General features: G+C 34.6%; 1 protein-coding gene and 1 long non-coding RNA gene across 5 annotated transcripts in view; one reads left to right on the top strand and one right to left on the bottom strand.

The window, feature by feature from the left end:
• LOC129561527 (uncharacterized) overlaps positions 1 to 12,772 on the bottom strand; it is a 78,033-nt gene that overhangs the window by 21,299 nt on the left and 43,962 nt on the right. Inside the window, exon 5 of one of the 2 annotated variants that reach the window (XR_008687026.2) lies at positions 9,195 to 9,735. The exons of the other annotated variant lie outside the window; for it this stretch is intronic. This is a non-coding gene — a long non-coding RNA (uncharacterized LOC129561527). Of the gene's footprint in view, positions 1 to 9,194; positions 9,736 to 12,772 lie in introns of those variants that run through there. 2 annotated transcript variants of the gene reach the window in all.
• MYOZ2 (myozenin 2) overlaps positions 1 to 12,772 on the top strand; it is a 41,644-nt gene that overhangs the window by 11,330 nt on the left and 17,542 nt on the right. For 2 of the 3 annotated variants that reach the window (XM_055434152.2, XM_055434153.2), the window contains 2 exons: positions 5,910 to 6,079; positions 11,999 to 12,128. In XM_055434152.2, the coding sequence (XP_055290127.1) occupies positions 5,921 to 6,079; positions 11,999 to 12,128 (289 nt within the window). In that variant the 5' untranslated portion in view covers positions 5,910 to 5,920. Of the gene's footprint in view, positions 1 to 2,699; positions 2,780 to 5,909; positions 6,080 to 11,998; positions 12,129 to 12,772 lie in introns of all 3 variants that reach the window. The other variant, XM_088836148.1, reaches the window with a different exon arrangement.

The raw sequence follows: 12,772 nt of genomic DNA, 5'->3' as shown, positions 1-12,772 counted from the left end.
TGTTTTTCCAGTTTCCCCCAATATCAACATCTTCAAAACTATAGTACAATATCACAACGAGAATATCTATCAATCAGTAATCTATCTCATATATATATATATATACTTTTTTTTTTTTCATTTTAAGATGCTGTAAAATGGAATCATACAGTATGTAACCTTTGAGGATAGCTTTTCTCACTCAGTGTAGTTCCCTGGAGGTAGATCCAGCTGTATGTTTCAATAGTTTGTTCATTTTTATTGCTGAGTACTATGCTATGGATGGATCATAGTGTTTTTAACCATTTGTTGTTGTTTAGTAGCTAACCTATGTCCAACTCTCTTGAGACCCTATGGACTGTAGCCCACCAGGTTCCTCTGTCCATGGGGTTTCCCAGGCAAGAATACTGGCATTTGCTTTGCCAGGGACTCTTTCCAACCCAGAGATTGAATCCATGTCTCTTGCATTGTAGGAGGATTCTTTACTTGGGAAGCCCCTTTTAACCATTACTCATTAAAGAACATTTGATCCTTTTCTTATATTAAGAATAAAGCTGTGAACATTTGTGTATAGGTTTTTGTGTGAATATAAAACTTTCATTTCACTAGGATAAATGCCCAGTATTGCTGATATGCTCTATTTTCAATTTCACTTATTTCAATGAATTTTTTATTTCCTTTGAGACTTCTTTGACCCACGGATTGCTTAGAAGTATTTTTTTCTTGTTGTTTCCAAATATTTGGAGATTTTCTTGTAATCATTCTGTTACTGATTTCTAGTGTGATTCCACTATGATCAAAGATCATACTGTGTATAATTTTCATTCTTTTGAATTTGTCAAAGCTTATTTTATGGTGCAGGAAATGGTCTATCTTGGTGTATACTCTATGTGCACCTGGAAAGAATGTGTACCTTTTGCTGTTCAGTAGAGTATTTTACAAACATTTACATCCTACTGGTTGACGGTGTCGCTGACTTCTTTTATGTCCTTGCTCATTTTCTGTTGCCCAATCATTTGTTGAGAAAGGGATGTTGAAGTTTCCAACTATAACTGTGGATTTATCTATTTCTCCTTTTGGTTCTATTAATTTTTGCTCCATTTGCAGCTCTGTTTTCTGATGAATACACATTTAGGAGTTTTAGGTCTTCTTGGTGGAGTGACACTTTAATCATTATATAAGTCTCTGTCTCTGGTTATTTCCTTTGTTCTGAAGTCCACTTTATCTGATATTAATATAACCACTTCTACTTCCCATTGATTAATGTTTGTTTGATATCTTTTTCTATCCTGTTACTTTCAACTTGCTTATATTGCTCAAGGTACTTATTTTTGAAGTGGGTTTCTCCTAGACAATTTATATTTGGGTCATGTTTTTAAATCCAATCACTAGTCTCTATCCTCTAATTAGTATATTTTTAGCATTTATATTTAATGTAATTATTGACATAGTAGACCTTAAGTCTCAATTTTTTGCTTTCTGCTTGTTGTTTGTGTTTCATTTGTTTTCTTTTTCTTAGTTTCCTATGAGGTTTCTTGCCTATTTTTCAGAATTCAATTTTTATTTATCTCTAGTTTTTCAAGTATATATAGTTTTTAGTAGCTGTTCTATTATATATGTTTAATTTATCAAAGTCTACTGATGTTATCATTTTATCAGTTTATGTGAACTACAGAAAACTTACCTACCTTTATGTCTATTTACCTCTCCCAGTTTATAATATAACTGCTACTGTTTATAACTGTTACCTATTTTCTACATACATTTATATCTGAGAGGTTTATAATTTTTGCTTCTATAATCAAACATAATTTAGAAAACTCAAGAGGGAAAGGAAAACTTATTGTATTTATCCATATTTTTGCTTACTATAATCTTTTCTTGTTCTTGATGTTCTAAGGTTCTTTATTTTGTTTAAAGAACTTCATTTAGTTATTTGCTATGGTCTGAATATTTGTGTCTAAAGGAGATCAATCCTGGGTGTTCACTGGAAGGACTGATGCTAAAGCTGAAACTCCAATACTTTGGCCACCTCATGTGATGAGTTAACTCACTGGAAAAGACTCTGATGCTGGGAGGGATTGCGGGCAGGAGGAGAAGGGGACGACAGAGAATGAGATGGATGGATGGCATCACCAACTCGATGGACATGAGTTTGAGTGAACTCCGGGAGTTGGTGATGGACAGGGAGGCCTGGCGTGCTGTGATTCATGGGGTCGCAAAGAGTCGGACACGACTGAGTGACTGAACTGAACTGAACTGAGAATTCATATATTGAAATCCTAATGCCCCTGATGGTATTGGGAGATGAGGCCTTTGGGAGGTGATTAGGCAATGAGAGTGGGGTCTTCATGAATGATATTAACATCTTTATAAAAGAAGCCCGAGAGAGCTACCATGTCTCTTCTGCTACATGAAAACAAAGTGAGAAGTAGGCAGTCTGCAACTCAGAAGAACGACTTCAACTGAACCAACTATGCTGGTACCCATATCTCATACTTTCAGCTTCCAGATCTATAAGAAATACATTTCTGCTGTTTATAAGTCACCAGTCTTGGATGTTTTGTTATAATAGCATGAACCAATTCTTTTAGGGTAGGTCTCCAGGAAAAATAATCTCCTACTTTTCCTTCATCTGAATATGTCTCAAATTCCCCTTTATTTCTAAAGAATATTTTCACTCGCTATCAGATTCTGGGTTGACATTTCTTTTCTTTCAGCATTTTTGTGCCACTTCCTTCTGGTCTTCATGGTTTCTGATGAGAAATCTACTGTCATTCTCATTTTTTTCTCCCTATAGGTAAGTTGTCATTTTTCTCTGGCTGCTTTCAAGATTTTCCCTTTGTCTTTAGTTTTTAGAAGTTTATGATATATCTTGTTGTAGAGTTCTATTGATTTATCTTTTATAGAATACTTTTTGCTTCTTGAATCTGTAGGTTTATGTCTCTTGCCAAATTTGGGAAGTTTTCAGCCATTATTTCTTTGTATACTTTCCAGCCCCAAACACCTCCTCTCCTGGGACTTCAGTGATACAAATGCTGTATCTTTTGTTCTAGTCACACTGATCCCTAAGGCTTTATTATTTTTTTTTTTCCTATTTTTTCTCTGTTGTCCTTATTGGGTAATTTCCATTACTCTGTCTCCCAGTTCACTGATTCTTTCCTTTATCCCCTCCATTCTGCTATTGAATCCATCCACTGAACTTTTTATTTGGGGTATTTTTTCAGTTCTGAAGTTTCCATTTAGGTCTTTATAACTTTTATTTCAGTCATGATTTTTTTTTCCTTTGCTAAAGTGTTCTAAAATTTTCCATTTGTTTCCAGAAACTTTGTAATTGCTCTTTGAAGTGTTTTTATCATGGCCACTTTAAAATCTTTGTTATAGAATTTTAATATCTCAGTCTTCTCATGCTGGCATCTGTCTTTTTACCCATTTAGTTTGAGATCTTCTTGTTTCTTGGTATGACAAATGAGTTTTTTATTTAAGCCTGCACATTTTCATATAATATTCTAAGAATCTTGCTCTTATTTAAGTCTTCAATTTTATCTACACTTGTCTGACATTGCTTCAGCAGGGGAAGGAGAGTGCCACCTCATTCATCACTGCCAGGTAGAAATAAGAAGTCAAAGTTTCAGTTGGCCCACACTGAAACTCGAGGAGGGTCACTTAGTTACTACTAGGAGGTGGTGGGAGTTCAGAATCCCCACCTAGTCTCTACTAACTCTGCAGGGGTTGAGGGTTGTTACTGGCTAACAGGGATGAAAGTCCCAGCTTCCTCCTTGGCCTCTCAGATACCACCCTTATATAAGGGTGCACTGGAGCACCTCGTTATATATAGCTTTGCAAGGGTAAAATCCTGGGCTCTACACTTGAAATTTGTTGGTATGGGTGAGGCTAGTTTTTTTTCTGTGGCATCTGGCTAAAGTAGAGTAGCTATTTTCTAAAAGTTTCTTGTCTTTATAGGTTGTTCTTTTCCTGGTCTTGGCTAGTGAGAACAATCTCACTGCAGGTTTTTCGCTGCACCTGTTGCATGTTTCTCAGTTAAAGGCATTTTCAACTCCAAGTCTGGGATATGTGGGGCCAAAAGAAACCCAAAGAATTAGTACCGTGCTGGTCCTTGGTCCTGAGGTCCCTAGCTGGTCTGCCTTCTTCCCTCCAACTTATAGTCTTCTTATGTTTATTTTATACTAATGTCCAGGATTTTTAGTTTTACTTAGTAAATGTACAGGGAAAAGTAGATCTATTCTATCTTTACAGAAACAGAAGTATTGATATTACAATTTTTATAATTAGTGGAGTGTCTCTTCAGGTAACATCAAAATATATAAGCAAAGTGATTTCTTCAAAGCAAAATGGGGAGAAAATTTATAAGCAATTTTATTATTTTATCCATAAAGACCTCAAAAAGCCTAATTATTAGGGTTAATTTGTAACATCAGAAAATGTTGTCCCAATCTTCCAGAATATTTATTTTACAAATGGTCCAATTTTTCTTCTCTGCATTTAACAGCAGTCCACAGTGGCAAAAGAACTCTGTGTTAGCAAAAAAAGCATTTCTGATTGAAGGAGCAAGTGGAGGAGTTTTATTTCTTTGGGATTTCAGAAAAGTCCTTCAGTACTAGAAACAGAAAATAATAGTTGTTTACTGAACATCTCCTCTATTTAAGGCATGGAGGACACAAAGACAAAAACATAAAGAAAATCCAAATCACAGAATAAGTAAAATGGAATCAAGTAATATTGATTCAGTGCTATGGGAATACAGAAAAGGCATAAATAATTATGAATAGAAATTTTAGAGAAGGAATTGACAGAAATGGCACATAAACTGGATTGAGAAGGATTATTCAATACTTCTCACCTACCTACTTTATGTTAGGTTCCTTGATGCAAGATACAGAATTAATAGTATTCTGACAGAGAAATGGGTGGCATGAGTCAAAGCATAAGCATTCTTGTAATGGAGACAGTTCAAACTGATACATAAAAATGCTGGGAGTCAAACAGAGCTTATGAACAGAACTATGAGTGGTACTGTTTGATAAGTCACTGAATAAGGAAAGAATGAATTAATAGTGTCATTAAACTTCACTCACTCTTTTATGTGCCAGGTATGATACTAAATGTTTGATAAGAAACATTTTATTTAATCCTTACATAAAACCTATTCAGTAGGTATTATTATTATTAGTCCCACTTTAGAGATAAGAAAATTGAGGTTTACAAAAAAATAAGCAACATACCTATGATCATACAGTTAGAAAGTAGTAAACCCAGGATTTAACCCAAGGCAGTCTGAGTAAAGAGCCTATATTTTAGTTAGTATACTAGTGTATTGTTGTTGTTTAGTTACCAAGTTGTGTCGGCTCTTTTGTGACCCCATGGACTGTAGCCTGTCAGGCTCCTCTGTCCATGGGATTTCCCAGGCAGAAATACTGGAGTGGGTTGCCATTTCCTTCTCCAGGGGATCTTTCCTACACAGGGATGGAACCAGCGTCTCCTGCATTGGCTATTGTTACTGCTGCTAAGTTGCTTCAGTCGTGTCCAACTCTGTGCGACCCCATAGACAGCCGCCCACCAGGCTCCGCTGTCCCTGGGATTCTCCAGACAAGAACACTGGAGTGGGTTGCCATTTCCTTCTCCAATGCATGAAAGTGAAAAGTCAAAGTGAATTCGCTCAGTTGTGTCCAACTCGTAGGGACCCCCTGGACTGCAGCCTACCAGGCTCCTCTCCATGGGATTTTCTAGGCAAGAGTACTGGAGTGGGTTGCCATTGCCTTCTCTGCCTGCATTGGCCGGCAGATTCTTTACTATTGATCCACTACGGAAGCCCATTCTAGCATATAGCAGATAGTAAATTATGAAATTTAGCAGAGCATTTAAAAATGCTTATCTTAGGGTTTTTCACGCACATGAATATTTTTTTACAGATGTAGATGTCATGCACCTTGGCAAAAAAGTCAGCATCCCCAGAGACATCATGTTGGAAGAATTATCCCATCTCAGTAACCGTGGTGCCAGACTCTTTAAGATGCGACAAAGAAGATCTGACAAATATACATTTGAAAATTTCCAGTATGAATCTAAAGCACAAATAAATGTAGGTATAACTTGATAATATGGTTATCTAAATAAATGGGCAGCATTTCTAAATTTATATGTATTATTAAATTCCCAAACAAGTATTTTACAAATTTTCTTTTCATTGATTCTGTTATACTTTTTTTCATTATAATGAATAATTTAGGTGGATAAATGAATATTATGCCTGATATGAGTATCTTTTTGGTTCAGCAGAGACACTGCATGTTTGTAGATCTGGCACTGAAGAACTGGTCTGTTCTGCTAAGAGGAGGGAGAGGGAGTGGAGACTGGTGGAACTAAAAGTTTCCATATCTTATCTCACTGGTTAAATGTTTGGGATGGAAACAATTCCAAAGCACACAGTGCTCCATAAAGCAAGTAGAAGCATTTTATTGGCTGAAAACATCCTGGCATTGAAACATGCCTGGGAACTAGATACAGCTGATCTCTTTTCAAAGTGTTCATTCCACGTTGTATAGAGAAGTCTGGTACTTACTGACAACAAAATCAATGTGGATAAAACTTTGGACAAAAGTTCCCATCGACCAAAAGTTAAAACAAACAAACTAAATAAATTATATTTTACATATTGCATGAATACCATGTTCTTTCAAATTGTCATTCAGAGAGATTTTAGAGGAAGAAGTTCATAATTGAAAAACGATTAGCTTCAGGAAAATATTTTAAAAATAAAATACCATTACGAAGAAAAAGGAATAGTGCACTGTAGGAGATGGTGGAGACTACAACGGTATAGGTTTTGTTTTTTTTTTAAATAAGGGTCTCTTTCTATAGCTATGAGAAGTTTACAAGTTTACTCATGAATTTTAAACCTGTAACTTTTCCAAATGCCATCACTAGTAAGCTGTTTTGAATGGACAGCTAAATTCTTTACAGCAAACAGACCAGTTTCACTGATCTTTTATCATAATTAATAAAACATGCTCCAGAACTAACATTTGCACCCACAACCACTCAAATTTTACTCATTCTTGAAATTTCTATTTCCCTTGTTATGATTCTGCTTAACAATAAATGGTTAGAGAACATCTTAGTTTTTTTTCACATTAATGAGCATCCTTCAACATCCATGAATTGAAACTAGTTAAAATTATGAATTCAGTTAGACATCACATTTTACTCAACCATAGTATTTACACTTAATGAAGGAAGATTTTCACTTGAAGTCATGGATAAATGTAATGCTATGGTATCCTATAAATACTCTCAGTATCCTCTTATCAGAAAATGTCTGCAGCTAATACAGTATGAACATAAAATATGAAATATAGTGTCTTAATGGAAACTCTTTGAAAGTCATCTACAAGTCTAGACATCTGAATAAATCCAGTTTTCATAACTAACATTTATATCTCTAAGTATAATGCTTTAATTACAATTCTGAAAGAAGGTATAAGATTTAAAATGTCCATTAGAATACAACATATTCATTCTCTCATCACTAGTATTTCAAATTATTGACAATAATCTTATATACCTGTGGTCAAACATTCTGGTCATAGGTAAAATATGTAAGAATATGTCTTAATACTTTTCCAGCATTCCTAGAAGATTGAGAACTAAATAGTCCCAAACAGCTGTACTGAAATATTTGAACATATACTGAATATACTGAAACAATTAAATGCTAATAAGTAGCATAAAATAATAAACAATAATAATAAATGGAATGAAGTCACATGTCACTGAGTTACATAATATACTCTGAAGTCTGATGAAATTTGCTCTCTTCTTTAGAAATGAGGAAAGTAGTATTTAAGGAAGTATACATATAGATTTGGCTTAAGCAACAGCATAATAAAGGAGACTGAAATCCAGCTCTCAGAATTCTTGACACTGACACTTGTCATGTGAAGTCGCTCAGTCGTGTCCAACTCTTTGTGACCCCATGGACTGTAGCCTACCAGACTCCTCCCTCCATGGGATTCTCCAGGCAAGAGTACTGGAGTGGGTTGCCATTTCCTTCTCCAGGGGATCTTCCCAACCCAGGGATCGAACCTGGGCCTCCCACATTCCAGGTAGATGCTTTTTAACCTCTGAGCCACCAGGGAAGCCCAACACTTGTCATGGTATAATTAAAAGAAACTCTGGCCTGGGAACTGTAAGACCAGCGTTCAGTCATGGCAATTCCACAAACTGTGTAATTTGGAGTCAGTTTAAAACTTTCTTTGCCTTTCTGGTTCTGTTTTCTCATTTATAAAATAAGGGGTTGACACAAATGGTTTTGTAAGGTGCCTTCTGGCTTTAAATATCTGTGTTCACTGATCTTAAGTTTATAAATGACCTGCATAATAAATCATTGAGCTACATTATATGATGACACATTTGCTTTTATCAAGGCTTTAGACTGCAACTTTGAGCAAGCATTGATAATATGACAAATTTAGAAGATGATATTAGGTTTGGGTCTATTTCCATTCATTTATTTATACTTTTGGCAAAAAAATTTATTGATTGCCTACTATGTTCTAGAAACTATGCTTGGATTTCAAAGATAAATTAATACAGCCCTTGTCTAGTGATGGAGGGTCAAAATAACATTGATAAATAGAAAACAATGATTTACTTAGAATCTAGTTCTTGAATCATCTTTATATGATTTATATCAAATTAATGTTATTGACTACATTTTCTGATATAATCTTTTACTGCTTCCCTTGAGCTTTAGATATTGTCAAAATAATTATTTAACTTACATTTATGCATTTCTTATAATTTCAGGACATCATTAGATGAAAATATAAACCAACTCTTTGGTAATCAATGCCATCTATTTAAACATTAAGCATAATTAAAAAAAAAATAAACACAGCTTTTGGCTTATTCTCCTGCTGAGAAACTAGTAAATTCAAGCCACACAAACCTTCTTATGATACAAATAACAACAGAAAATATGCATTTTTAAAATAAAATGAAGATACATTGCTTGCTACACTTGCCAATTTCAAAGTCCTAGTTCGTGAACTTATCAACTTCTTACACATACACATACAAAAAGGGATGAAGAAAATAAGCATACAAAAGAAAATAAAAAATGATTCATCATAATTAAAATTCATTTCTATAAGTTGCTACAAAAGGATATTATTCAAAACAATCCATGGACGTCCCTGGTGGCACAGTGGATAAGAATCTGCCTGCCAAGGCAGGAGACATGGGTTCAATCCTTGGTCTGGAAGATTCCACATCCTGTGAAGCAACTAAGCTTGTGAGCGGCAACTACTAAGCCTGTGTGCTGAACTACTGAAGCCCACATGCCTAGAGCGTGTGCTCTGCAACAAGAGAAGCCACTGCAATGAGAAGCCCACATAGGGCGACAAACAGTAGCCTCCCCCCTCCCCAGACCTGCCCCACCACTTGCCACCACTGGGGAAAGCCCATGCAAAAGCAATGAAGAGCAGTTGAAAAAAAAGAATCTGCCTTCCAATGCAGGAGACTAGGGTTCAATCCCTGGTCAAGGCACTAAGAAAAAAAAAAATCCACAGTTTACAGTTAAAACTACATATGTTTGCAGTAACTAAGCACTTTTAAAATTCCTTGGAGGCACTTTCCTGGTGGCCCAGGGGTTAAGACTTCACCTTCCAATGCAAGGGGCATGGGTTCGATCTCTGGTCTGCGAGCGAAGATCCCACATGCTTCATGGCCAAAAAACTAGAACGTAAACAACAGAAGCAATATTGTAACAAATTCAATAAAGATTTTAAAAAATCTTTAGAAATCTTCTATAATATTGGAAAAAGGGGAATTATACTGTAAAAAGTAATTCTGAAATAAGATGCAACTAACTACATTGAGGTTCAATATATATATATTTTGTTCAAAAAATAACATTATAAAAATCATTTAAGGCTATCATAACTAAAATAAGTCACTACCCAACTATTATAAGGCTTTGTTTGTATACTTAACAATGACAAATAGAGGTACTGAGTGTCTCCTGATAATTAATGACTAGCTAGAAAGAGTTGATTTTCCTGTCTATAAAGGAAGTTAGTATTACAATTTTTAAATTAATGTAGGTAGAATGATTTATAAGTTTAGGTGAAACTCATTTCACGGACAGTAACTTAGAAAAAGTAATTTTAATGCATGATACAATGAAACTTTCTATATTTATTTCAACTGGCTTTTATTTATAATTAAACTTAGCAAGCCTTGTTTTTTTTCCTAAGAAGTGGTGAAGGTTCAGAAGTGAAAAAAGTTATTAATCAAGTCAATTAAATTGAACACTTAAGATAATAGCTAAATTCAAAACACTAAAAACTGATGTACTTGAGTACAGCACTATTCATCTTTAGAAACTGTTTCTTTTTGCCTATTGAATAAAATGCAAACTCTTACAGCCAGTAATCAAGACCCATACTTACCTAGTTAATGTAACTCTCATGCTTTCTTTCATGTCTCCACAAGTCAGCTTACAACTACTAACATTGCCCTGCTCATTTCCACAGCAACTTTACTAGGGTGCTGCCTAGAATAAGGTGAATGTAAAAGGCACCTGGAGAGTGGCTGTGGGTGGGTGAAAGCTGAAAATGGGATAAACTTTATTTTTTTCATAATTTTGTCAGGTGAGGCCTTAATTTATGATCTTTTGCTATTGTAAGCATTTGGATTTTAGTATGAAATAATCACATTTCTATAAAGCTAAATAATTATTAAATTGCAAAAGTGTACTTTACCTTATCATTTTATAAATAAATACAGAAATTAAAAAATATTTTAAAATATGTTTGGCTTATTTCACACAGGAAAAACTCAAAGTTGATATTTATTTGCTATGGCCTTCAGTAAATTTTTCTTTATAAAGTTAAAAGATGATTTGACCTTATGCACTTAAATAGATTGGCTTCTTTTAAAAAATATGTATCTCTCATGTATAATTAAAACAATATTTTATTATAGAGGTAAATCCTAGCTATACATCTGAGGATATAACCTATTACAATGTCTGTTCTTCTCTGTTAAAAACCAATTGACTGTTTTAAAGTGCTATATTGCCATAAAATAAATCCTACATTATAACAGTAAAGCATATTCACCTAAAACTTTAGACAAACGCTCTTTTAAATATTCTATTTTCTAGAAACTCCAAATTCTTCCTTCTATAAGTTTATGCAGCTTAATGTGAAAATATTTTATGTTATACATGCTGCTACTGCTAAGTCACTCCAGTCGTGTCCGACTCTGTGCGACCCCATAGTCGGAAACCCACCAGACTCCCCCCGTCCCTGGGATTCTCCAGGCAAGAACACTGGAGTGGGTTGCCATTTCCTTCTCCAATGCGTGAAAGTGAAAAGTGAAAGTGAAGTCGCTCAGTCGTGTCTGACCCTTAGCGACTTCATGGACTACAGCCAACCAGGCTCCTCCATCCATGGGATTTTCTAGGCAATAGTACTGGAGTGGCTTGCCATTGCCTTCTCCGATGTTATACATGACTGATGTCCAAATTTCAGATTTAACTTTGAAAGAAGTCATATTAAAGAATATAATTAAATCCAAAGTATAAGCAAACTAATAATGTAATAATGACTAAGTTGTGTATTTGACAAGTATGCTATATGATATTAAATCAGTAAAGACTTAAAAACTAAATAGATTTATCTTATGGATATGTTGTGAATAGTAAATTAGATAATTGATATAAAGCCCTGGACACAGTGCCTGGCACACAGTAAGGCTTAATTAATTATTATTAAATAGATTGTCATCATAAAACAGGGTTTAGATTGATATCAGCAAAATTCTTCATTCAATTGCTCAACTCGGTACCATATAAATTGTTGAGACAGTATGTAACAATGAATTTGCATTATATTTAAATTCCAAGTATACAAATGGAGTCTTGCACATATGATATGTCCTATTAGTGTATATTTTTGAGTTTTCAGTTAAGTTTACTTTTGATCAAATACAGCACAATATTGCCATGCAGAATGAGAAACTGGATGGAAGCAACTTGGAAAGTGGTTCACAGCAAGCACCATTTACTCCTCCTAACACCCCGGATCCACGAAGTCCCCCAAATCCAGAAAACATTGCACCAGGTAACTAATCTCCTTACAAACAGAATAATAAAACTGCTATGCAGATAAATATATGACTCAAGTCACTTGGATTCTTTAGTAAATGGTGTCTGAATGATACAGCTTTTCACATTATATACCTACTTTGTAGATAAGTTCAGGACAAATGTAAAGATTAGACCTAGAGGAGTTTAGTAACACATTTACAGGAGTTATATGTTCTTTCAGATGGCCCATAGCTTTTGTTGGCAATTGCTTATTATACTAAAAATTAAGTTTGTTTGTAATTATATTGAAATTCTATTTGTATAGAACTGTGTAATTCATGAAATAGTATTATATGTATTTATCTTCTTTAATTTAATAATAATTATGACAATTATTATAATCCTCATTTTACAAATTAAGAACTTGAGATTGTGAATAGCTAGAAGCCAACACTAACTGATCAAGAATTAAATCCAGCTCTGATACCAAATTCACAGATGTCTCATGTGAGTAACCTTGAGATTGCTTTTGTTATTTTCTGCTCTCTTACAGGGCTTTAAATGCAATTCTCTAATACTGTATATTTATTATCTTAAAAAATAAGTAAAGTGAAAGTTGCTCAGTTGTGTTCGACTCTTTGCGACCCCATGGAATATACGTACAAGTCCATGGAATTC

The sequence above is a fragment of the Moschus berezovskii genome, chromosome 5 (genome assembly GCF_049115385.1).
Source record: "Moschus berezovskii isolate FMDL1 chromosome 5, NW_MosBer_1.0, whole genome shotgun sequence".
NCBI classification, from domain to species: Eukaryota; Metazoa; Chordata; class Mammalia; order Artiodactyla; family Moschidae; genus Moschus; species Moschus berezovskii.
Note: the sequence above shows the minus strand (reverse complement) of the source record. Positions and strands in the feature narration are given on the sequence as shown.